General features: G+C 38.9%; 1 protein-coding gene across 2 annotated transcripts in view; it reads left to right on the forward strand.

The window, feature by feature from the left end:
- GRIA3 (glutamate ionotropic receptor AMPA type subunit 3) overlaps window positions 1–25,211 on the forward strand; it is a gene marked incomplete at its 3' end in the record, with an annotated part of 282,972 nt that overhangs the window by 121,006 nt on the left and 136,755 nt on the right. For both annotated transcript variants that reach the window (XM_082865212.1, XM_082865213.1), the window contains exon 4: window positions 19,250–19,437. In XM_082865212.1, the coding sequence (XP_082721338.1) occupies window positions 19,250–19,437 (188 nt within the window). The remainder of the gene's footprint in view (window positions 1–19,249; window positions 19,438–25,211) is intronic.

Below are 25,211 nucleotides of genomic sequence, written 5' to 3' on the forward strand. Positions count from 1 at the left end.
CCTCTAGTCCACAGGTCCAGACTTTTTCCTCCATCTTGGCCAGGCAACGTTCTTAGCAATCTGTACCATCGGTGGCGAAGGAGGCTGGGCCCAATAGTGGAGCTGACTTTGTTTACATCTCTTTGCTTTATGCTCATAGCTGTAGCCAAAGGATCAACTTCCAAGTGAAACACTAATTAGGAACCATGAGGGTAAGTGAGCAGAAATGTTTAGAAAGAAGTTTTCTCTATCTGTCCCTCTTTCAGGTTATCTTTCCTTTTCTATCAGTCCTAGCCTCCAATTGCCTATTATCAGAATAGAATGTTCTTGATCTACCTTCCAAACTGTCTGACAGTACCTATTTATACAATCCTAAGGAATCCCTCAAAATAGAATATTGAAGAAACTGAGTCCCAGAATGGGAAAGGAACAACCACATGCTCATCCAATTTAATAAGCCTCTCAAGGCTTTCTTAGAAGATAAATCCTAGATTGCAAGCAAGTTGAAACGTTTATAATACCTCCTCTGAACTTTCTCCTATGGGCAAAGAAAAACTTTTGAAGATTTTTGAGAACGAGCATGGCCATTACATAATCAAGAGTGAGAAGGTTAAAGCCGGTCTTAGTGAGCAGCTTGGATATAAGGGGAAGGACTGTTGCAGCAGCCCAAGAAAATACCAATAATTACTTCAAAATAACTGGTAGTAATGGGAATGTAAAGAAGGGGGAAGACACAGAAAGGATGAACTAATTTGACTTCATGTTTGCCTAGGGCAATGGAAGAGTCAAAGATAATGCTCAGATTTGAAAACTGGGAAATTTGACAGAAATAGGGAAATCAGGAAAAAACAGCTGCTTTGGAGGCAGAGGGCATCTGAGACAGAGTGAGAAATAAGGACACAAGCAGTGATAAAACCCACCGAGTCTAGTAACTCCAGCTCTGCCCCCAAGGTGGTGATTAACTGAGGAGAGATATGCCATTATCCAGAGAACTCTGACTGTGTTTCTGTTAAGCATTCACTTACGGTTGATCGCGCAGCATGCATCCTAGTGGGCCTGAAAAGTCCTGGGGTGCCTTCAGGTAGTTATACAGCAATGTGTTCTAGAGTCCTCCCTGTCACGGAGAAACATTTAGAAAAATGAATGATTTCATCTTTCCTGGGCAACTACACATATCAGAGTAATTTCAGCCACTGATGAGGAAAAAAAAGAATATGAGCTTCGAAGCCAAACCTCGGTGTAGATCCCAGCTCCGAAATTTACTAGTTATGTGCTTTTATTCATAAACCTGTACCTCTCTGAGACTCAATTTCCTCATCTGTTAATTGGGGATAACTACCTATGCTTAGGGTTGTTGGGAGGATTAAATGTAATAATGTGTATAAATGCCTTAGCACAGTGCCCAGTCCAAAGTAGGCATTCAATGAATGCCTTTATACTTTATACTTCTGTCCCAAACTTGACAGTGGAAGGAAAGGGGGTTTAACATAAAATATGAGTAATGAGAATGAAAAATTTATACATAACAGTACCAAAAAACTCTATTATTCCAACAATGATTTAAAGGTGTCACACCATAACCCCTGAGAGACAGTGGTCACCCCCTGTTGCCTAAGTTTCTCAGGCTAATAGAGGAGGGTTGTGAGAGCTTGGGACCTTCATTTCCCTCCATCTCAATCAGGAGATCTGTTTGGTGAGATATGTTTTGAGCCGAGTCTTCCTTTTTTTTTTTTTTTCCTTTGCAACAATGCTCTTTATTGCTGTATTTTTTAAATTAATTTTTATTGGATTATAGTTGATTTACAATGTTGTGTTAGTTTCTGCTGTACAGCAAAGTGAATCAGTTATACACATACATATATCCACTCTTTTTTAGATTCTTTTCCCATATAGGTCATTACAGGGTATTGAGTAGAGCTCCCTGTGCTATACAGTAGGGTCTTACTAGTCATCTATTTCATATATAGTAGCGTGTATACTTGAGCTGAGTCTTAATGAATGAGGAGAGGTTTATGTTATGGGAGGGAGGCTTTTCTAGGTGTCAAGGGCAGCCAGAGTTAATCACTGGAGACTGAAGATGCTGGAGAGGGCTGTGCCCTGACGAGGATGAGCTAAGCCATGCGATTGAAGCCTGTATAGATTAGAGTGGGCCCCGGTAGCAAATGGGAGTCCCAGCTAGATTTGAGGAGGAAGATGTGCTCTAATACACAAACTTACTTGTGGAATCTTGGGCTCCCCTATGCAAAAGTATTGAAGGAATGAGCAGAGCCCTTAAGGAAGTCACAGAAGTCTTGTAGGCAAATCTACAAGGGATATTCATAATGATTTTCCTGTTGGCTTTTTTTTTTTTTTTTTGCGGTACGCGGGCCACCCACCGCTGTGGCCTCTCCCGCTGCGGAGCACAGGCTCCGGACGCGCAGGCTCAGCGGCCATGGCTCACTGGCCCAGCCGCTCCGCGGCATGTGGGATCCTCCCGGACCAGGGCACAAACCCGTGTCCCCTGCATCGGCAGGCGGACTCCCAACCACCGCGCCACCAGGGAAGCCCTTCCTGTTGGATTTTTACTTTTACTCAATACCAAAACGAATCTTTATCCAGAAAACACAACTGAAACATCATTCTACATTAATATTGAAAGTTAAAACACGAAAAGCATTGTGGTTATATTCAAGTTGAGATCTACCCCCGGGTAAACCATTTTCTCTCTCTGGTCTTCAGTTTCTCATTTCTACAATGCAGAGATTGGGACCATCACTAAATTCTGGCTCTCGTGTTTGAGAATTCTAAGAGACTCAGGAGAATTCTGGACACCTGAGACTACCTAACTTCTTTGCAGCTTAGGCAAGATTCAGTCACTCTTCCTGGAGCCCAAGGCCTGCACAACATGAAACATTAGCCTGTAAGCCTCCTCCATACTTCTGAATCCACTCTCATATCCCCACTGGAAACACTCAATTTAAAGAAAACAACTAATTAAAATGAGTTGATCTTGGTGATGTCTTTAGATGTGTGTTTCCTTTTTTAGTATGGGGGAAGGCATATGAAAATTCTTAACCTACCTTGTAAGTTTTGCACATCCCACTTTGGATGTTTCCCAAACAGTTTTTAGACTACAGTATTAAGTCAAAGGAAACTTTTTTCCTCAAGGGAAAAGTGTGTTCTCCATTGTCCTCAGGACTGTATATTTCACCCCTCTGTTTCCTCCAGGCTAAAGCTTGACCTTAATATTACCTTTGACAGTATCAGGATCAAGAAGCCTCAGCGCTCCAGCAGGCAGAATAAGCCACAGTCGTTTGCAGTCAGATCCAGACCCCTTTAATCTTTGACATAAACTCACCCCCACTTTCCGCGGCCTTTCTTTATTTCTGTTAGTCATCATCCATACCTCCCCCTCCCCGAAGCTCAGAAATGTTGAGAGGTTTGGTTTCGCCTTGCTTTCTCAAATTTGAGAATACTGAAGAATGTTTCCAGATAAGTTACTTTCCTGATATGAAGCCTTTTGCTTAATGGAAAGCAAGCACATATTTTCTGAACTCAAGTCCCAGCTGGGTCAATTCACTTTACTACTCTATACACACAGGCCACCATGTAAATACTGTGTACAAAGGGAAGCCCAGGATGTGAAAGCTCAATGCAAAATACACCCACTTCTGGGAACCCACTCGCAGTTCTCCCCTGCTGAAGGAGGGGTAGCAGGGTGAGGAACCATCTTCATAATCGTGGCCACTAGGTTCTATTCGGAATAAATCAGACCTGGGAAGAAGGTAAAATGTGGCTGACTGGTAGCACTTCTTCCCCCCCCGACCTGTAAGTGGGGCCCCTTTTTAATCATGCATAAAGCCTTCTCCCCACCACCACACAACCAGGGCTGGCAAGTGCATTCTTTGCTTGAGATCTGCAGCCAGCTGTCTCTTCCAGGTGCCCGTAAAGTGCCTGCTGACACCCAGACTGCTCACTACTTGCTTGGCTGGCAGGTTCGGTCATGTGATCTGTGCTGAAAATTACTGATTTCAAGGGGATTAAAAGCCAAGTGAGGAAATGTTATATAAGAAACCCCATTAATGGGCATGATCAATCATCCCATGACATCTATTAACTGTGCAGCAGTCCACAGAGCAACTTTGAGATGACTCGTACCCTCTGTGAGTTTGCATTGCAGGTAGTCTATTCCAGGACAATTATCTACATACCAAACAGAAACGCGAAGAAACTGTACCCAAGCACTGCAGTAGCCCCTTTCATCCAAACTCCAGTTGCTCTCAGTTGTTTTTATTCTTTACTTTTTATATCAGACGCTGTGTGGTTGAGGATCAAAAGGCTTGCCTCTTCTGCTTTTCCCAGACCTTAAGCAAATCTACTCCAGACAGTCTTTTAAATTTCCTTTCAGCTGACAATACAAAGCAAATTTACTTTCACTCAACGACACTGACATAACTATTTGGGTATACTTTCTCAGCTTATGGTGTGGAGAATGGGGCCACATAATTCACCAGCAGGGAGACAAAGTTCATAATGAAGAACTGGATGAAAAAGAAAAATGGAAAAGGCAGGATTACATGCACAGCTAGCTTCAGGGCCAACTTTAAACTTGACAAGTAGTTGGAAGTTGCCTCCTCTGTGGGATATTTGGAATCAGGAATACCTCAAGCTGCCAAACAATACTTGCCTACCTACTGTAGTCTACAATTTCTTCCATTACAGTTGCCCTTTTGCTTTAAGGCTTTGATCCTAATTTAAAGCATAAATTCTTCATGGAGGGGATCACAATGGAAGCTTTAATCAGTCATGGACAGTCTAGTATGAGTAAAGGGTTGGATTTGGAATAATGGAGGATTTGTATTGGGGAAAAGGAAAAGGACACAGAACTGGGACACTGGGGGCACTTTCTGTTCACTGACTCTACAAATTAGCTAAGGTCCCATCCTAATAATGCGGCTGCAAGGAAGAGAAGATTTGCAGAGGGTCAGCTCTTAATTAAAGGGGAACTTAAACAAACACAATTATGAGGAATGAAGACCTCAGGGAAATCTTAGTTTGCCATGGGTAAATTGGGCTGGGTGTGGATGAATATTTGTTTTTTATCCTGTTCCATAAAATCCACAGACTGACATCCACATGCAAACACAGAGGGTTTCTTGATCTTCCATCTCAAACTCCTCACACACAGAAGAGTTTCTGCACTAGCATGTCAAATTTAGACAATCACTATATTGATTTTTGTGGAAAACAAATATGTTTAAAACAAGTTAAAACAAAAACAAAACAAACAAAATGTGGATTCAAACGTGCTATGGGAATCTTTCCGTGAATTCTTTTTAAAGAAAAGTACATTTTGTAATAGGAATAATCGTATCCTGAAGTATTGCATTTGAGTTTAGGTTTTTTAAATATCAGGTTTTTTAGATATGGCAAAATATAACACAAAATAACTGAATTGGACTCATTATCTCTCTCTTTCCTCTGCCTCTTTTTGTGCTCTTCACTGTATCTCAGCAGTCACCGTCAGATTCCATATGTAGCTTCTGCCAATCACTTACCTTGCCACAATATACGAGAGAAATTTGTCTGAAATTCCATGGAGACCAAAGCAGTTGCAAGAAATGGAGAGAGTGGTTTGCATAGGGTTTGGGTTCAAAGCCCAGGTGAGCACTAGAGTAAGATCAGGAGAGGAATTTGCATTTGCCTCCTTTCATCTCACATAATTTTTTGATGAATAAGAATATTAATTTCATAAAATGTCAAACTTCTGTTAATTACAGTATATCACAAACAACATTAAATGTCAAATAAACTGAATTAAAATATATGTGACATATATTACAGACAATATCATGAATATATAAAGACTCTTATAAATCAATAAGACACATCTATTCTAACATCACAATAGAAATCTGAATGAAGGAAATAAACGGGAAATTCTCAAAATAAGGCATAAATATGGACACAGAAATGAAAAAAGTCACGAACTTTACTAATAATAAAGGAAATGCTAACAAAAAAGAATCTTTTTATATTCCCCTATCAAATGGGCAAATATATTATTCAATGCTAGGCAGGGGGCAGAGAGACAAGTACTCTCATATTCTGCTGATGGGAACATGAAGTGGTACAACCTTTCTGGAGGGCAAATTGGCAATATATATCAAAAGCCTTGAAAACGTTCACAAATGTTTGGCCTGACATTCCTACCTCTAGACATTTATCCCATGGAAGTAATTAGAGATGCTGTATGTCTGTTGTCATCACAGCATCATTCAATAGGTAGAGATTAGAAACAGTTGAAATGTTCATGTTGGGGAATGGCTAAATAAATTATAGTGTGTCTACCAGGGAGAGGGTGGTGGTGGTGAGATGAACTGGGAGACTGTGATTGACACATATACACTAATATATATATATATAATGTATAACTAATAAGAACCTGCTGTATAAAAATAAAATAAAAATTCAAAAAGAAAACAAAAATAAAATAAACTCAATTACCTATAACAGTCTTCAACAAAGGATTCTGAAAGCTGTAATTATGTAGTTAAGTACACTTGGAACTTTCCTGCATATTATGTGCGTGTTATAAAAAAAATTACAGTATGTCTAATGGATGGAATATTGTGTAGCCATTAAAATCACATTCAAAAACATTTAATAACATAAGAAAATGTCCAAGATATAATGTTAAATTTTTAAAAAATAGGACACAAATTGTTCAATCCATTTTACTAAAATAAAAACTGTACAGTATATTTATGTTAAATAGAATGGAAAGAAATACATCAAATGTTAACAGTGGTTATCCCTGAGCAAGAGTCACCCATACTTTTTTTTTTTTCATTTTTGTGTCTTCTCAAATGTCCAAAATGAGCACATGTGGATTTTGTACTTAGAAAAACACAGATGCTACCTCAGAAGAAGAAAGACATTTGCAAAGTGCTTTGAGTCCATTAGAGTCTGCTTCCCACACAATGTTCCCAGGTTCCTCATCTACCACAGTAAAAAGCAATTTGTAACCCTGGCCTGAGGCTTCCCCCTAGACTCTATGCCTTTGTCTGCTTATTTCTGGATGGTATATAGCCCTTCTTGCATCATGCTTTTCTTACCCAGAACTTTACTGCCAGTCATGAAGGACACCTAAGAAAAGAGACCTGCTTCCATAAACCTCATTTGTATTGGGTAGCCATTACAATAGGTCAGTGGTTCTCAACTCTGACTGTACATGGGAATCACCCAAGGAGTTCAAAATAAAGCAAAACAAAGCCAGAAATCACTTTCAGTGATACTGATTTAATTGGTCCAGGGTGAAGCTTGGACATCAATATTTTAAAGCTCCCAAGGTGATTATAATGTACAACCAGAGTTGAGAAACACAGAGGTAAGTGAAGATACAGAAAAACAGAGTAATGCTTTCTTCAGCTGGATTCAGTTGAGCAAGATAGGAAGGACTGACACTGACCCGTGGAGGATCTTTCACAGCACTGGCCCCTGAAATACCCACAAGGTATCAGCTGTTCATCTGTTAATGCCATAGCCTAGAGATCATAAAGCACATCACCAACTTTGACATTCATTATCTGAATGACACCAGGAGATGGGCAGACCCCAAAACGATGCGAAACATCCTCTTTTCCTTTCCTTCCAAACTCACTTGTGTTAAGGCCACCACTAAAAGGCAACTGTGTTAGCTGGAGGGGTAACACAATAAGCCACTAGCCATTCTTACGCCGGCACCTAGAAGAGGACAGAACGCTGAGAGAATGGGACATAGGACAAGGAAGTTTTGATGTGGGGAAGGAGGAAAGAAAAAGCCAGAAGTGGTGGTGATAGGTCCAGTTGGGGTATTGGGTAGACAGGGAACATCAGGTTCTTGTGTGGCATCAAGAAGATGAAAGGGCTCTGTCCACTTCATAACACTGCCAAGGGCATCCTGAGATGAGACCTGTAAAGTAGGCTTAGCAGCGTCACATACTGGAAAGAGCACTAAATTGGAAGTGAAGAGACTTGCTTCCAGGGCCAGGTCTAGGGTGAGGCAAGTGAGGATACATTTGCACAACCCTGAGAAAGTGCCTTCTTGGGTGGGGGTAGTGAGGATATGTTGGTCAAAGGGTACAAAGTTTCAGTTTTGCAAGATGAAGAAGTTCTGGAGATCTAAGGTACAGCATGGTGTACATTAACTACAGTTAACAATACTTTGTTATTGCTAACAGTACAAAATTCTGTATGACTTCTCTGAGTCATCTGTAAGAGTCCGTCTAGCCCGTAATGCTGTGATTCTATGACTAAAAAATGCAAACCACAAGAATTTATATGGGTCATTCTGAGCCTCTCTTTTTCAACCTGCAAATACTGAAAAGGCAGTTTCTATCACAGGCCAATGGGACAAATATTGAATTACCCTCTGGGAAAGATCAATCTTCCTCTCTAGAACATTTCGAGAGGGTCACCAATCCCTCTGGGGGCTTTATGGAAGATTCCAAGAATTCTAGTCAGGCACAGAATGCTATAAATGCCAGCACTCCTGTGGAGCCCATTAGTCAATATCAGAGACCCCCATCATGTGGGGACTGCTAGAGACCCTGTCAGAAGTACAGATGGTGTGGCTCAGAGAGACCTGGTACAGGTTCATGAGGAACAACAGCTGTTGCTAGCCCTTGCTGGAAGACATAAAGCAGAAAGGAGAAAATTATCCTCAGCTATATTTCCTTGGGTGTCTTCGTTACCAACATCCATATGTCAATATCCTATTTCTTACTCTTCTGTGTTTTCAGATCAAATACTAAATTTCTTCAGCATAGAGCAGCTTTTCATTTTGTTTGTACATTGAACAAAATCCTGGCCTTTGTTCCCCCTGTGAAAATGATTTTGACAATTGTAGATTTGAGATTTGGGGTTTTTTCGGTATCTGCTGTCATTCCTGTCATGAGGTCAACCTAATAGTCACAGATTGAATTCCTTAGGAGTAGGTTCTGAGATGGAAATTTGCATGCAAAATTTTACTGGGGAATACTCTCATTAAAAACACTTGTGGGAACCAACAAGGACCTACTGTGTAACACAGGGAACTCTATTCAATATTCTGTAATAACCTATATGGGAAAAGAATCTGAAAAAGAATGAATACATGAATATGTATAACTGAGTCACTTTGCCATACACCTTTAACTAACACAACATTGTAAGTAAACTATACTCCAATAAAATCAAAATTTTTAAAAAAACACACTTGTGGGAGGAAAAGAAGGAAGCAAGTTTGGGCAGAAGGAGAAGATGGTGCAGTCCTAACAAGACCTCAACCTACCCTTCAGGGAGCCCTGAAGTTGGGATGGCCCATTAGAGTTACCCCATTTGGAGTGAAGAGGTTATGCCTCGATTCCCCATAACAACCAGTCACTGGATGCAGGCTTCCCTGGGAAGGGAGTATTACTCTAAGCTAGGCAGCTCTCCTCAGCCAACAGCTTTCCCAGAAGCTGAAGGAATAAGTCCTTTGGTGCTGAAGGGGAATCTGGGTGGTACAGCACAGCATCCCGACACTAGCCATCACCAGTATGGTCTCCTTGTTTAGCAAGAGTAGCCCAACAACCAGTCCAGCATGATTGGATTGGTCATAGCTGTGGCCCAACACTTCATCCATAATCACCTTGCCACTCCTCTACTGTCATGTTCCTATGTTACCTTGGTTGAATGCAGATGACAATCTAGCGTTCACCCAGTTACCTATGTGGTAACTCCCATTCTTTAAACTGAAAAAGAAACAGAAGTTGGACAGCAGCAGTGGTTTGGAGTCAGACTGAGAGAATTCGCTGCTCAAATAAAAGTAGCTTTCGGTATTGCAAAGCTGGGCGCATGAAAGCTCACACAGAGTAAGGGACAGTTCTGAAGCCGCTAAAGCAGCAGGCTTATTTTTCACAAAGCCAAGACTTTGTTACACACCTCACCTTCTACAAGCACCAGCGCCTGCTTCTGCTCTGCCTCCAGAGTCAAACTTTTTTCTTTTTTTTCCTCCCTCACACTCATATTACTCTCTTTGGTCAGCTGTAACAGGAAACAGTCAAACTATAATAAATTAGGTATGAAAACAAATGAAAGCGCTTTTCTCTGTGGATTGCTCACTGACATGTACTGAACCGAGGTGACCATTTCTCCCCAGCGTTCTTGAGTACACAGCCACATGCCCTAGCAGACACAGAGAAACTCTTCATGGTTAGAAGATGCTGCAGCGTTAAGCTACAGTTCTGACTTGCTCAGAAAGGTGAGCGAGGCTCATAGCCCAGAAGGCCCCAGACCCAAGCTCATTAAGAAATCACTATGCTTTTTCTATTTAATTTTTGAATAGGTAATACATCTACATGGTTCAAAGAACAAAAGTATAAAAAGATCTATAAAATCAGTGTTTATTAAGAGGCCTCGCCTTTGTGGCAGCAGGCAGCATAAAGAGGCAACACTCATTTGTCATCCATGTCTTCCAGGAGCTTACACGCTGAGAGGACAGCCTGAGTTGTATTTTTTAATCTTTACTGCTTTTGTACTTACAGAAAATAATACCTGCTTCTTGTAAAAAATGAAAAAAAACCCCAAACATTACATAAATAAATGACAGTGCAAGTAGAAGTTCTTGGTAATTCTACACCTCCGAGGTAACTACTGACAATTCCTTCAATTTTTTTTCTATACACATACAAGTGTGTATTTTTTTTACAAAAATGGAACTACACTATAAATGCTATTTTGCAGCTTTTTTCTAACAGTATATTGAAAAAATGTTTTCTTTTGTTATACAGAGATTGAACTGTCTTTTTAACAGTAGCATAGTATTCCATGTATATATGCTATAATTTATTTATCCAGTTCTATTTTGAATTTTTAAATGTCTGTTGTACAATTCTTCAAATTGGTTTCTCCACTGCTTGTAACTGATTTACCTTGACTTTACTCATCTCTGGAGAATTTATGACTAGTCAGTAATGGAAGCTTCGTGGAAGAAGAGGCAGCCACAAAGGTCTCTAGGTAGTAGGAGATGTCAGGAAAAGGGACAGACAGGTGCAATTGCCTTGAGTAGGTAACAATGAGAGCAGTGCATAAGTGGGCAAGACCGTCTTCCAGATTTGAGCAAATGTGAAAATAGGGGAGAAATGGAGACGGGGCTGGGGTGAAGGGTTTTCAAAACAAGGGAGATAAAAGCAGGTTGGAATGGAATGAGTCTTGATACATGGATGGTGAGTTGTTATAGAGCAAAGGTTTTATGAAGAGAATTAACATGCTTTAGTTGAATCCAAGCTTGAAATTGATTAACAATATAATGTGGCTACTTAGAAGTATTAGCAATCCTAGGCTGCTAAAATAACAGCACATATCCAACGCAAGCAATAACCAACATTGGTTAAATCACATGTGAATTATCAGGATCAATAAAATACTGACAGATGTCCATAGGAGAGAGACAGAACAGCAAGGGAACCTATTATCATGTCATGAACTAATTGTTGAAGGACTGGGACATTTTTAGCCTGAAGAAAAGAAAGATAATGGGAGATAGGCATATGCTGTTTTTAAAAATGTGAAGGACTGTCACATGGAAAAGGGGTTAAATTTGTCTCTTTGGTTCCAAAATGGTAGAATAGGACTAACAAGCAGAGATTACAAGAATGTAGGTTTTGACTCAACAGACAAAAACTTGTATTTTGCTAAAGGGTGTTTTTTTTTTATTTAACAGATTTATTGGAGTAAAATTGCTTTACATTGTTGTGTTAGTTGCTGCTGTATAACAAAGTGAATAAGCTATACGTATACATATATCCCCATATCCCCTCCCTCTTGCGTCTCCCTCCCACCCTCCCTATCCCACCCCTCTAGGTGGTCACAAAGCACCGACCTGATCTCCCTGTGCTATGCAGCTGCTTCCCACTAGCTATCTGTTTTACATTTGGTACTGTATATATGTCCATGCCACTCTCTCACTTTGTCACAGCTTACCCTTCCCCCTCCCTGTGTCCTCAAGTCCATTTTCTACGTCTGTGTCTTTATTCCTGTCCTGTCCCTAGGTTCTTCAGAACCTTTTTTTTTTTTGATTCCATATATATGTGTTAGCATACAGTATTTGCTTTTCTCTTTCTGACTTACTTCACTCTGTATGACAGTCTCTAGGTCCATCCACTTCACTACAAATAACTCAGTTTCGTTACTTTTTATGGTGGAGTAATATTCCATTGTATATATGTGCCACATCTTCTTTATCCATTCATCTGTCGATGGACACTTAGGTTGCTTCCATGTCCTGGCTACTGTAAATAGAGCTGCAATGAATATTTTGGTACATGACTCTTTTTGAAGTATGGTTTTCTCAGGGTATATGCCCAGTAGTGGTATTGCTGGGTCGCATGGTAGCTCTGTTTTTAGTTTTTTAAGGAACGTCCATACTGTTCTCCATAGTGGCTGTATCAATTTACATTCCCACCAACAGTGCAAAAGGGTTCCCTTTTCTCCACACCCTCTTGAGCATTTATTGTTTGTAGATTTTTTGATGACGGCCATTCTGACTGATGTGAGGTGATATCTCATTGTAGTTCTGATTTGCATTTCTCTAATGATTAGTGATGTTGAGCATCCTTTCATGTGTTTGTTGGCAACCTGTATATCTTCTTTGGAGAAATGTCTATTTAGGTCTTCTGCCCATTTTTGTATTGGGTTGTTTGTTTTTTTGATATTGAGCTCCATGAGCTGCTTGTATATTTTGGAGATTAATCCTTTGTCAGTTGTTTAGTTTGAAAATATTTTCTCCCATTATGAGGGTTATCTTTTCATCTTGTTTATGGTTTCCTTTGCTGTGCAAAAGCTTTTAAGTTTCATTAGGTCCCATTTGTTCATTTTTGTTTTTATTTCCATTTCTCTAGGAGGTGGGTCAAAAAGGATCTGGCTGTGATTTATGTCATAGAGTGTTCTGCCTATGTTTTCCTCTAAGAGTTTTATAGTGTCTGGCCTTACATTTAGGTCTTTAATCCATTTTGAGTTTACTTTTATGTATGATATTAGGGAGGGTTCTAATTTCATTCTTTTATATGTAGCTGTCCAGTTTTCCCAGCACCACTTATTGAAGAGGCTGTCTTTTCTCCATTGTGTATTATTGCCTCCTTTATCAAAGATAAGGTGACCCTATGTGTGTGGGTTTATCTCTGGCCTTTCTACCCTGTTCCATTGATCTATATTTCTGTTTTGGTGGCAGTACCATACTGTCTTGATTACTGTAGCTTTGTAGTATACTCTGAAGTCAGGGAGCCTGATTCCTCCAGCTCCATTTTTCTTTCTAAGGATTGCTTTGGCAATTCGGGGTCTTTTGTGTTTCCATACAAATTGTGAAATTTTTTGTTCTAGTTCTGTGAAAAATGCCAGTGGTAGTTTGATAGGGATTGAACTGAATCTGTAGATTGCTTTGGGTAGTAGAGTCATTTTCACAATGTTGATTCTTCCAGTCCAAGAACATGGTATATCTCTCCATCTGTTTGTATCATTTTTAATTTCTTTCATCAGTGTCTTATAGTTTTCTGCATACAGGTCTTTTGTCTCCTTAGGTAGGTATACTCCTAGATATTTTATTCTTTTTGTTGCAATGGTAAATGAGAGTGTTTTCTTAATTTCACTTTCAGATTTTTCAACATTAGTGTATAGGAATGCCGGAGACTTTTGTGCATTAATTTTGTATCCTGCTACTTTACCAAATTCATTGATCAGCTCTAGTAGTTTTCTGGTAGCATCTTTAGGGTTCTCTATGTATAGTACCATGTCTTCTGCAAACAGTGACAGCTTTACTTCTTTTCCGATTTGGATTCCTTTTATTTCTTTTTCTTCTCTGATTGCTGTGGCTAAAACTTCCAAAACTATGCTGAATAAGAGTGGTGAGAGTGAACAACCTTGTCTTGTTCCTGATCTTAGAGGAAATGTTTTCACCATTGAGAACGATGTTGGCTGTGGGTTTATCATATATGGCCATTATTATGTTGAGGTAATTTCCCTCTATGCCTACTTTCTGGAGGGTTTTTATCATAAATGGGTGTTGAATTTTCTCAAAAGGTTTTTCTGCATCTATTGAGATAAATATATCGTTTCTCTCCTTCAGTTTGTTAATATGGTTTATCACATTGATTGATTTGCATATATCGAAGAATCCTTGCATTCCTGGGATAAACCCCACTTGATCATGTTGTATGATTCTTTTAATGTGCTGCTGGATTCTGTTTGCTAGTATTTTGCTGAGGATTTTTGCATCTATGTTCATCAGAGATCTTGGCCTGTAGTTTTCTTTCTTTGTGACATCTTTGTCTGGTTTTGGCATCAGGGTGATGGTGGCCTCGTAGAATGAGTTTGGGGGTGTTCCTCCCTCTACTATATTTTGGAAGATTTTGAGAAGGATAGGTGTTAGCTCTTCTGTAAATGTTTGAATGAATTCGCCTGTGAAGCCATCTGGTCCTGGGCTTTTGTTTGTTGGAAGGTGTTTACTCACAGTCTCAATTTCAGTGCTTGTGATTGGTCTGTTCATATTTTCTATTTCTTCCTAGTTCAGTCTTGGAAGGTTGTGCTTTTCTAAGAATTTGTCCATTTCTTCCAGGTTGTCCATTTTATTGGCATAGAGTAGCTTGTAGTAATCTCTCATGATCCTTTGTATTTCTGCACTGTCAGTTGTTACTTCTCCTTTTTCATGTCTAATTCTTTCGATTTGAGTCTTCTCCCTTTTCTTGAAGCCAGACTCTTTTCTTGAAGAGTCTGGCTAATGGCTTATCAATTTTGTTTATCTTCTCAAAGAACCAGGTTTTAGTTTTACTGATCTTTGCTATTGTTTCCTTGATTTCTTTTTCATTTATTTCTGATCTGATCTTTATTATTTCTTTCCTTCTGCTAACTTTGGGGTTTTTTTCATTCTTCTTTCTCTAATTGCTTTAGGTGTAAGCTTAGGTTGTTTATTTGAGACATTTCTTGTTTCTTCAGGTAGGATTGTATTGCTATAAACTTCCCTCTTAGAACTGCTTTTGCTCTGTCCCATAGGTCTTGGGCTGTCATGTTTTCATTGTCATTTGTTTCGACGTATTTTTTCATTTTCTCTTTGGTTTCTTCAGTGATCTCTTGGTTATTTAGTAGTATATTGTTTAGCCTCCATGTGTTTGTATTTTTTACAGTTTTTTTCCTGTAATTGATATCTAGTCTCATAGCGTTGTTGTCGGAAAAGATACCTGATACGATTTCAATTTTCTTAAATTTACCAAGGCTTGATTTGTGACCCAAGATATGACCTATCCTGGAGAATATTCCATGAACACATGAGAAGAAAGTGTGTTCTGTTGTTTTTGGATGGAATTTCCTATAAATATCAATTTAGGCCATCTTGTTTAATGTATCATTTAAAGCTCGGGTTTCCTTATTTATTTTCATTTTGGTTGATCTGTCTGTTGGTGAAAGTGGGGTGTTAAAATCTCCTAGTATTATTGTGTTACTGTCAGTTTCCCCTTTTATGGCTGTTAGCATTTTCCTTATGTATTGAGGTGCTCCTATGTTAGGTGCATAAATATGTACAGTTGTTATATCTTCTTCTTGGATTGATCCCTTGATCATTATGTATGTCCATCTTTGTCTCTTGTAATAGTCTTTATTTTAAAGTCTATTTTGTCCTATATGAGAATTGCTACTCCAGCTTTCTTTTGATTTCCACTTGCATGGAATATCGTTTTCCATCCCCTCACTTTCAGTCTGTATGTGTCCCTAGGTCTGAAGTCGGTCTCTTGTATACAGGATGTATACCGGTCTTGTTTTTGTATCCATTCAGCCAGTCTATGTCTTTTGTGCGAGCATTTAATCCATTTACATTTAATCCATTTACATTTACGGTAATTATCGATACTATGTTCCTGTGACCATTTTCTTAATTGTTTTGGGTTTGTTACTGTAGGTCTTTTCCTTCTCTTGTGTTTCCTGCCTAGAGAAGTCCCTTTAGCATTTGTTGTAAAGCTGGTTTGGTGGTGCTGAATTCTCTTAGCTTTTGCTTGTCTGTAAAGTTTTTAATTTCTCCATTGAATCTGAACGAGATCCTTGCTGGGTAGAGTAATCTTGGTTGTAGGTTTTTCCCTTTCATCACTTTAAATATGTCCTGCCACTCCCTTCTGGCTTGCAGAGTTTCTGCTGAAAGATCAGCTGTTAACCTTATGGGGATTTCCTTGTGTGTTATTTGTTGTTTTTCCCTTGCTGCTTTTAATATTTTTTTCCTTGTATTTAATTTTTGATAGTTTGATTAATATGTGTCTTAGCGTGTTTCTCCTTGGATTTATCCTGTATGGGACTCTCTGTGCTTCCTGGACTTGATTGACTATTTCCTTTCCCACATTAGGGAAGTTTTCAACTATAATCTCTTCAAATATTTTCTCAGACCCTTTCTTTTTCTCTTCTTCTTCTGGGACCCCTTTAATTTGAATGTTGGTGCATTTAATGTTGTCCCAGAAGTCTCCGAGACTGTCCTCAATTCTTTTCATTCTTTTTTCTTTATTCTGCCCTGCAGCAGTTATTTCCACTATTTTATATTCCAGGCCACTTATCCGTTCTTCTGCCTCAGTTATTCTGCTATTGATTCCTTCTAGAATATTTTTAATTTCATGTATTGTGTTGTTCATCATTGTTTGTTTGCACCTTAGTTCTTGAGGTCCTTTTTGAACATTTCTTGCATTTTCTCCATTCTATTTCCAAGATTTTGGATCATCTTTACTATCATTATTCTGAATTCTTTTTCAGGTAGACTGCCTATTTCCTCTTCATTTGTTAGGTCTGGTGGGTTTTTACCTTGCTTCTTCATCTACTGTGTGTTTCTGTGTCTTCTCATTTTGCTTAACTTACTGTGCTTGGTGTCTCCTTTTTGCAGGCTGCAGGTTTGTAGTTCCCATTGTTTTTGCTGTCTGCCCCCAGTGGGTAAGGTTGGTTTAGTGGGTTGTGTAGGCTTCCTGGTGGAGGGGACTGGTGCCTGTGCTCTGGTGGATGAGGCTTGTTCTTGTCTTTCTGGTGGGCAGGACCACATCGCGTGGTTTGTTTAGTGGTGTCTGTGACCTTATTATGCTTTTAGGCAGCCTCTCTGCTAATGGGTGGGGTTGTGTTCCTGTCTTGCTAGTTGTTTGGCCTAGGGTGCCCAGCACTGGAGCTTGCTGGTCAGTGAGTAGACTGGGTCTTAGCGTTGAGTCGGAGATCTCTGGGAGAGCTCTAGCCAATTGATATTACGTGGGGCCAGGATGTCTCTGGTGTTCCTATATCCTGAATTCAGCTCTCCCACCTCAGAGGCTCAGGCCTGACACCTGGCCAGAGCATCAAGACCCTGTCAGGCACATGGCTTTTGGGAAGTCTGAGGTCTTCTGCCAGCGTTCTGTAGATTTTCTGTAGGAGTTGTTCCACATGTAGATGTATTTTTGATGTATTTGTGAGGAGGAAGGTGATCTCCAAGTCTTACTCCTCCACCATCTTGAAGGTCCTCCTAAAGGGTATTTTTTAAAGTTTAGTTTAAATATAGCAAAGATGCCCTGTGTGATTTCATTACCAGTGTTATTCAGCCAATGCTTTCTTCATAAATAGAAGTAAAATTCAACCTAGTCCTTGCTGAATTTTCATAAATTCTTAATTACTGGGATTCAAAATAATGAGGCCTCATTGCACATTTCTGAAGAAAGATTTTCAAATACTTTAATCTTTTCCTTCCTATGTTTACTTCTTAATCTCATGCTTTGGCACACCATGTGCCTTCAACTCCCACTGAAGCAGATAGCACCTTGAAAACCCACACAAAAATGTAAATCTGAGAAATAAATATGTGTGGTTGGTTTGAAAAGAGTAAGAATTAACATTTAAAGCAATGGTAATTTACTCTGATCTGTAATTTTGAGCTCCTATGCTGAAATTGCTCATTTGGAAATTACCAAGTGCTTGGGTCTCATTTGTGATCTTCTTCCTGCATACACCCAGCACACAGAGGAGTCGTAATGACTGGCTGAGTCACTGCTGCCATCTCCCCGAAGCGTGTTCTCCAAATGTCAATACCATTTTCTATGGTGCAGTGAAGAAGATTCCCAACCATAATCTGCTTAAAGTACAGGGTGAGCCTGAGGTGGCACAGAACCTGCAAAGTGTTCAGAGGGCAGCACAATCATCCTCCATTCGCTACTCCTCCAGTAGTCAAATTATTAGGCCACAGATCATTTTGGTCTTGGAAAGCATCCGCATTACCCACTCCCATTAGTCATTACCTAAATACAAATGGAAAACAATTTAAATTTAATGGGGCAAAAGGAGCTGCTTTTGACCATATCCCAAAAAAATGATGTCTATACCTGATGAAACTATACTCGGATTATGAATTCATACCAGAAGCAAAAATATAGACATGATGTAATATTAGAGACATGAATACACTAAAAGACCAGTACATACAAAATCCTTGTGCTCTTTTGTGGTTCATACAGATATACTGTTCTTTCCAACTACTCAAACCCTGACTCCAAAAAGGTTACCCAAAACTCAAGCATCAGATCTTTTCTCTTTCCCATGCAGCACAGATCCAGAGTGTTAGTAGTTAATAGCTGTCTGATATAAATTAACTAAAAAGGAACCAAGAATCTCTAATCAAATGAATTGAGAAAGGGGAAGAACTTAGGAAGACTTAATATGATTGAACTGTTTCATAATACCGCGAACAAAGAAACAGTATGACACCTTTGTTATAGACTGTTCTTGTCAGGTTTTCTGAGAGTTATGTTGCTTGGAAGACATAATTTACCTTGTTGGATAGTCATATCCATGTAAGGATAAGTCATATAATAATCAGGTTCTATCTCTACTAAAGCTATTTCTAATTCTGAATATTGTTGTTGTGAAGATGAAAGAAATGAGCTTCAACCGCAACAGGACAGACTGTGGCCAGAAATAAGAAAGAAACTACTGGCATTCATTCCATAAATATTTTGATAATGCCTGTCAATGAAAACAATTAGGTACTATAATTCAGTTGTGACTGCTTAAGTACAGGCTTGATAAACACCTAGCCCGGTGCCCACAAGTTGAAGAATCTTCCTTCCTTTCAATCAGGATAGAGATGCCAACTGTCTGGAAGTTAATAAGGCTGAGGTTACGAGTAAGCCTGCTGTCCACAGTGGATAAGGTCCAAGGGGACCCAATAGACTGCGCATAAAAACTCAGTAGAACCTTTAATACCTATGGAAAGATTTTTAAAAGAAAAAATAATCAATGTAGCTGTCTTCCCTTCGTTCAGGATTTTCCATCCTCCAAGCGATTATGGAAGCAGCAGTGCAAAACAACTGGCAAGTGACAGCAAGGTCTGTGGGAAACATAAAGGACGTCCAAGAATTCAGGCGCATCATTGAAGAAATGGACAGGAGGCAGGAAAAGCGATACTTGATTGACTGCGAAGTTGAAAGGATTAACACAATTTTGGAACAGGTACGTTTGAGATTTATTCCACGCCCAGTCAACCTGTTAAATCATCAACCTGAGGCAGTTCCCATATCTGCTAATAAATTAAGTAGCCAACAGACTAAACTTGCCAACAGTTTTGATAGTCTCTCTAATCCTTTTTTCCTCCCCAGTGGCTGCAGAAAAGGAGAGAGAGAAATAAAAGAAAATCTAAGCTGTTGAAAATTGCATACCATGATTAATCTGGTAGTCTCTGCAATTTAATGCTACTTATCAGATAAACACACCCTTTCACACCTCTGTTTCATAGATAGCTGTCTATTTCAAACTAAACCCCTTCCTTTCGACACCTCCCTCCCAGCAAGGAACAGACAAGGGATTAGGCAGGGCAGAAGGGTAGGGGTTTTGTTTCAGGGGCCTAGTTGCAAAGTATCAGAGCAGTATTCACTAGGTTTGAATTTGTGGGTATTTTGGAAGAATATCGCTCTGGTTTGAAAGAGAGAGCAAGAGAGAATGAATGGGAATATGTATATATATAATTGCAGACCATTTTAAAAGTAAGATGGCATATGAGAAAAAAATGTTTATGGTTTTTAAAATGTGAAAAAAAGTGAAAAAGCACCAGACTGGGGAAAAATACAATTCAATGGATCAAAATATATTCATTATTAATCTTGGATATTTAAATTTAAGAGTGAAACATATTAGAAGAGTTGTTTTACCCTAAGCCAGATGGATATTCTGTTTGGAGTAAAGAGTCAAATACAAATGTGGTGAAAGTTTATTATTTTCCTTAGAAGTCTCAGTTTGCCAGTTAATAACAAAGTGCCTATGCTGCCATAAACAAAACTGTAAGGGAAACATTTCCATTCTAATTCGATCCCAGTGTACCTAGGAGCCAAAACAGCTTCAGAGATTGAAATTATAGTGAGCAGCCATTGCTTGGGAGAGCTGTTTTATAGCAAATTAAATATTAACAATTTGTCAGATATGCCCCCACAAGAAAAGAATACAAAGAAAAAAAAACAGCAGTAAGAAAAGTGAAGGGAGGGGATGAGAGAGAAGAAGAATGAGGAAGGAAGGGAGGAAGGAAGGAAGGAAGGAAGGAAGGAAGGAAGGAAGGAAGGAAGGAAGGAGGGAGGGAGGGAGGGAGAGAGGGAAGGAAGGAAGGAAGGAAGGAAGGAAGGAGGGAGGGAGGGAGGAAGGAAGGAAGGAGGGAAGCACTGACTCTGCATCACAGAGATACAAAGCTGTCCCCATCTCTAGTGCATCAACCTCACAAAAAATCTAGAGCACTAGCCTGGCTAAATCAAATCTCCCAACTAACATTCTCTTAAGCTCCCCCAATGACACACCCCTCCCTTCCAAAAGAAAAAAACTGTCTGATTTTCTTAGATCTTGAAAGTGAAGAATCAGGTCAGTGATGCTGGTGTATGTACTACATGCCCTCTAAAATTTTAAACCAAAATAGCCTCTTACTGGGTGACCTACTTAATAGCCTAAAGCAGAGGAACATCCTCCTTGTCATACTTTGTTTTCCTTCTTTTGTGCTACTGACTTAGGCTTCTTGAATAGTGTACACTCTGATAACTCTTTGGGGTTTTATAGGACCTTATACCGGAGTCTGGAATTTTGCAGCATGACGTAGTAGAAAAAGCAGTGGGTAGAGCTGTGAATTCGATATAGATGTGGGATCTTGAGAACTTAAAATATCTATGCCTCAGTTGTGTCATCTACATAATGGGCAATAAAAGTTGCTCTTCCCCACATGATTGGTATAATTGCTTTGAGAAGCGTAAAATGCTATAGAAAAAAAATCATTATTACTAAATATTTTCAGGAAAACTAAACTAACGTTATTCGAAAACCCCATCCTTTTTTTAAAAAAAAAACATCTTTATTGGAGTATAATTGCTTTACAATGGTGTGTTAGTTTCTGCTTTATAACAAAGTGAATCAGTTATACATATACATATGTCCCCACATCCCTTCCCTCTTGTGTCTCCCTCCCTCCCACCCTCCCTATCCCACCCCTATAGGTGGTCACAAAGCACCAAGCTGATCTCCCTGTGCTATGCGGCTGCTTCCCACTAGCTATCTATTTTACGTTTGACAGTGTACATATGTCCATTCCACTCTCTCGCTTTGTCCCAGCTTACCCTTCCCCCTCCCCATATCCTCAAGTCTATTCTCTAGTAGGTCTGTGTCTTTATTCCTTTCTTGCCCCTAGGTTCTTCATGACCTTTTTTTTTTAGATTCCATATATATGTGTTGGCATACGGTATTTATTTTTCTCTTTCTGACTTACTTCACTCTGTATGACAGACTCTAGGTCCATCTACCTCACTACAAATAACTCAGTTTCGTTACTTTTTATGGCTGAGTAATATTCCATTGTATATATGTGCCACATCTTCTTTATCCATTCATCTGTCGATGGACACTTAGGTTGCTTCCATGTCCTGGCTACTGTAAATAGAGCTGCAATGAATATTTTGGTACATGACTCTTTTTGAAGTATGGTTTTCTCAGGGTATATGCCCAGTAGTGGGATTGCTGGGTCGTATGGTAGCTCTGTTTTTAGTTTTTTAAGGAACGTCCATACTGTTCTCCATAGTGGCTGTATCAATTTACATTCCCACCAACAGTGCAAAAGGGTTCCCTTTTCTCCACACCCTCTTGAGCATTTATTGTTTGTAGATTTTTTGATGACGGCCATTCTGACTGATGTGAGGTGATATCTCATTGTAGTTCTGATTTGCATTTCTCTAATGATTAGTGATGTTGAGCATCCTTTCATGTGTTTGTTGGCAACCTGTACATCTTCTTCACATAAATGTCTATTTAGGTCTTCTGCCCATTTTTGTATTGGGTTGTTTGTTTTTTTGATATTGAGCTGCATGAGCTGCTTGTAAATTTTGGAGATTAATCCTTTGTCAGTTGTCTTGTTTGAAAATATTTTCTCCCATTCTGAGGGTTGTCATTTCATCTTGTTTATGGTTTCCTTTGCTGTGCAAAAGCTTTTAAGTTTCATTCGGTCCCATTTGTTCATTTTTGTTTTTATTTCCATTTCTCTAGGAGGTGGGTCAAAAAGGATCTGGCTGTGATTTATATCACAGAGTGTTCTGCCTACGTTTTCCTCTAAGAGTTTTATAGTGTCTGGCCATACATTTAGGACTTTAATTCATTTTGAGTTTATTTTTGTGTACGGTGTTAGGGAGTGTCTACTGTCATTCTTTTACACGTAGGTATCCAGTTTTCCCAGCACCACTTATTGAAGAGGCTGTCTTTTCTCCACTGTATATTCTTGCTTCCTTTATCAAAGATAAGGTGACCTTATATGTGTGGGTTTATCTCTGGCCTTTCTATCCTGTTCCATTGATCTCTATTTCTGTTTTTGTGCCAGTACCATACTGCTTTGTAGTATAGTCTGAAGTCAGGGAGCCTCCAGCTCTGTTTTTCTTTATTAAGATTGCTTTCGCTATTCGGGGTCTTTTGTATTTCCATACAAATTGTGAAATTTTTTGTTCTAGTTCTGTGAAAAATGCCAGTGGTAGTTTGATAGGGATTGCATTGAATCTGTAGATTGCTTTGGGTAGTAGAGTCATTTTCATGATGTTGATTCTTCCAATCCAAGAACATGGTATATCTCTCCATCTGTTTGCATCATCTTTAATTTCTTTCACCAGTGTCTTATAATTTTCTGCATAGAGGTCTTTTGTCTCTAGGTAGGTTTATTCCTAGATATTTTATTCTTTTTGTTGCAATGGTAAATGGGAGTGTTTTCTTAATTTCACTTTCAGATTTTTCATCATTAGTATACAGGAATGCAAGAGATTTCTGTGCATTAATTTTGTATCCTGCTACTTTACCAAATTCATTGATTAGGTCTAGTAGTTTTCTGGTAGCATCTTTAGGATTCTCTACGTATAGTATCATGTCATCTGCAAACAGTGAGAGCTTTACTTCTTTTCCGATTTGGATTCCTTTTATTTCTTTTTCTTCTCTGACTGCTGTGGCTTGAACTTCCAAAACTGTTGAATAAGAGTGGTGAGAGTGGGCAACCTTGTCTTGTTCCTGATCTTAGTGGAAATGGTTTCAGTTTTTCACCATTGAGGACAATGTTGGCTGTGGGTTTGTCATATATGGCCTTTATTATGTTGAGGAAAGTTCCCTCTATGCCTACTTTCTGCAGGGTTTTTATCATAAATCGGTGTTGAATTTTCTCGAAAGCTTTCTCTGCATCTATTGAGATGATCATACGGTTTTTCTCCTTCAATTTGTTAATATGGTGTATCACGTTGATTGATTTGTGTACACTGAAGAATCCTTGCATTCCTGGGATAAACCCCACTTGATCATGGTGTATGATCCTTTTAATGTGCTGTTGGATTCTGTTTGCTAGTATTTTGTTGAAGATTTTTCATCTATGTTCATCAGAGATCTTGGCCTGTAATTTTCTTTCTTTGTGATATCTTTTTCTGGTTTTGGTATCAGGGTGATGGAGGCCTTATAGAATGAGTTTGGGAGTGTTCCTCCCTGTGCTATATTTCGGAAGAGTTTGAGAAGGATAGGTGTTAGCTCTTCTGTAAATGTTTGATAGAATTTGCCTGTGAAGCCACCTGGTCCTGGGGTTTTGTTTGTTGGAAGATATTAAATCACAGTTTCAATTTCAGTGCTTGTGATTGGTCTGTTTATAGTTTCTATTTCTTCCTGTTCAGTCTTGGAAGGTTGTGCTTTTCTAAGAATTTGTCCATTTCTTCCAGGTTGTCCATTTTATTGGCATAGAGTTGCTTGTAGTAATCTCGCATGATCCTTTGTATTTCTGCACTGTCAGTTGTTACTTCTCCTTTTTCATTTCTAATTCTTGATTTGAGTCTTCTCCCTTTTATTCTTGATGAGTCTGGCTACTGGTTTATCAATTTTCTTTATCTTCTCAAAAGAACCAGCTATTAGTTTTACTGATGTTTGCTATTGTTTCCTCATTTCTTTTTCATTTATTTCTGATCTGATCTTTATGATTTCTTTCTTTCTGCTAACTTTGGGGTGTTTTGTTCTTCTTTCTCTAATTGCTTTAGGTGTACGGTTAGGTCATTTATTTGAGATGTTTCTTGTTTCTTGAGGTAGGATTGTATTGCTATAAACTTCCCTCTTAGAACTGCTTTTGCTGCATCCCATAGGTTTTGGGTCATCGCGTTTTCATTGTCATTTGTTTTGAGGTAATTTTTGATTTTCTCTTTGATTTCCTCAGTAATCTCTTCGTTATTAAGTAGTGTATTGTTTAGCCTCCATGTATTTGTATTTTTTACAGATTTTTTCCTGAAATTGATATCTAGTCTCATAGCGTTGTGGTCGGAAAAGATACTTGATATGATTTCAATTTTCTTAAATTTACCAAGGCTTGATTTGTGACCCAAGATATGATCTATCCTGGAGAATGTTCCATGAGCACTTGAGAAAAATGTGTATTCTGTTGTTTTTGGATGGAATGTCCTATAAATATCAATTAAGTCCATGATGTTTAATATATCGTTTAAAGCTTGTGTTTCCTTACTTATTTTCATTTTGGATGATATGTCCATTGGTGTAAGTGGGGTGTTAAAGTCCCCTACTATGATTGTGTTACCGTCGATTTCCCCTTTTATGGCTGTTAGCATTTGCCTTATGTATTGAGGTGCTCCTATGCTGGGTGCATAAATATTTACAATTGTTATATCTTCTTCTTGGATCGATCCATTGATCATTATGTACGTCCCTCTTTGTCTCTTGTAATAGTCTTTATTTTAAAGTCTATTTTGTCT

This window comes from Leucopleurus acutus, assembly GCF_964270905.1.
Source record: "Leucopleurus acutus genome assembly, chromosome: X".
Lineage (NCBI taxonomy): Eukaryota > Metazoa > Chordata > Mammalia > Artiodactyla > Delphinidae > Leucopleurus > Leucopleurus acutus.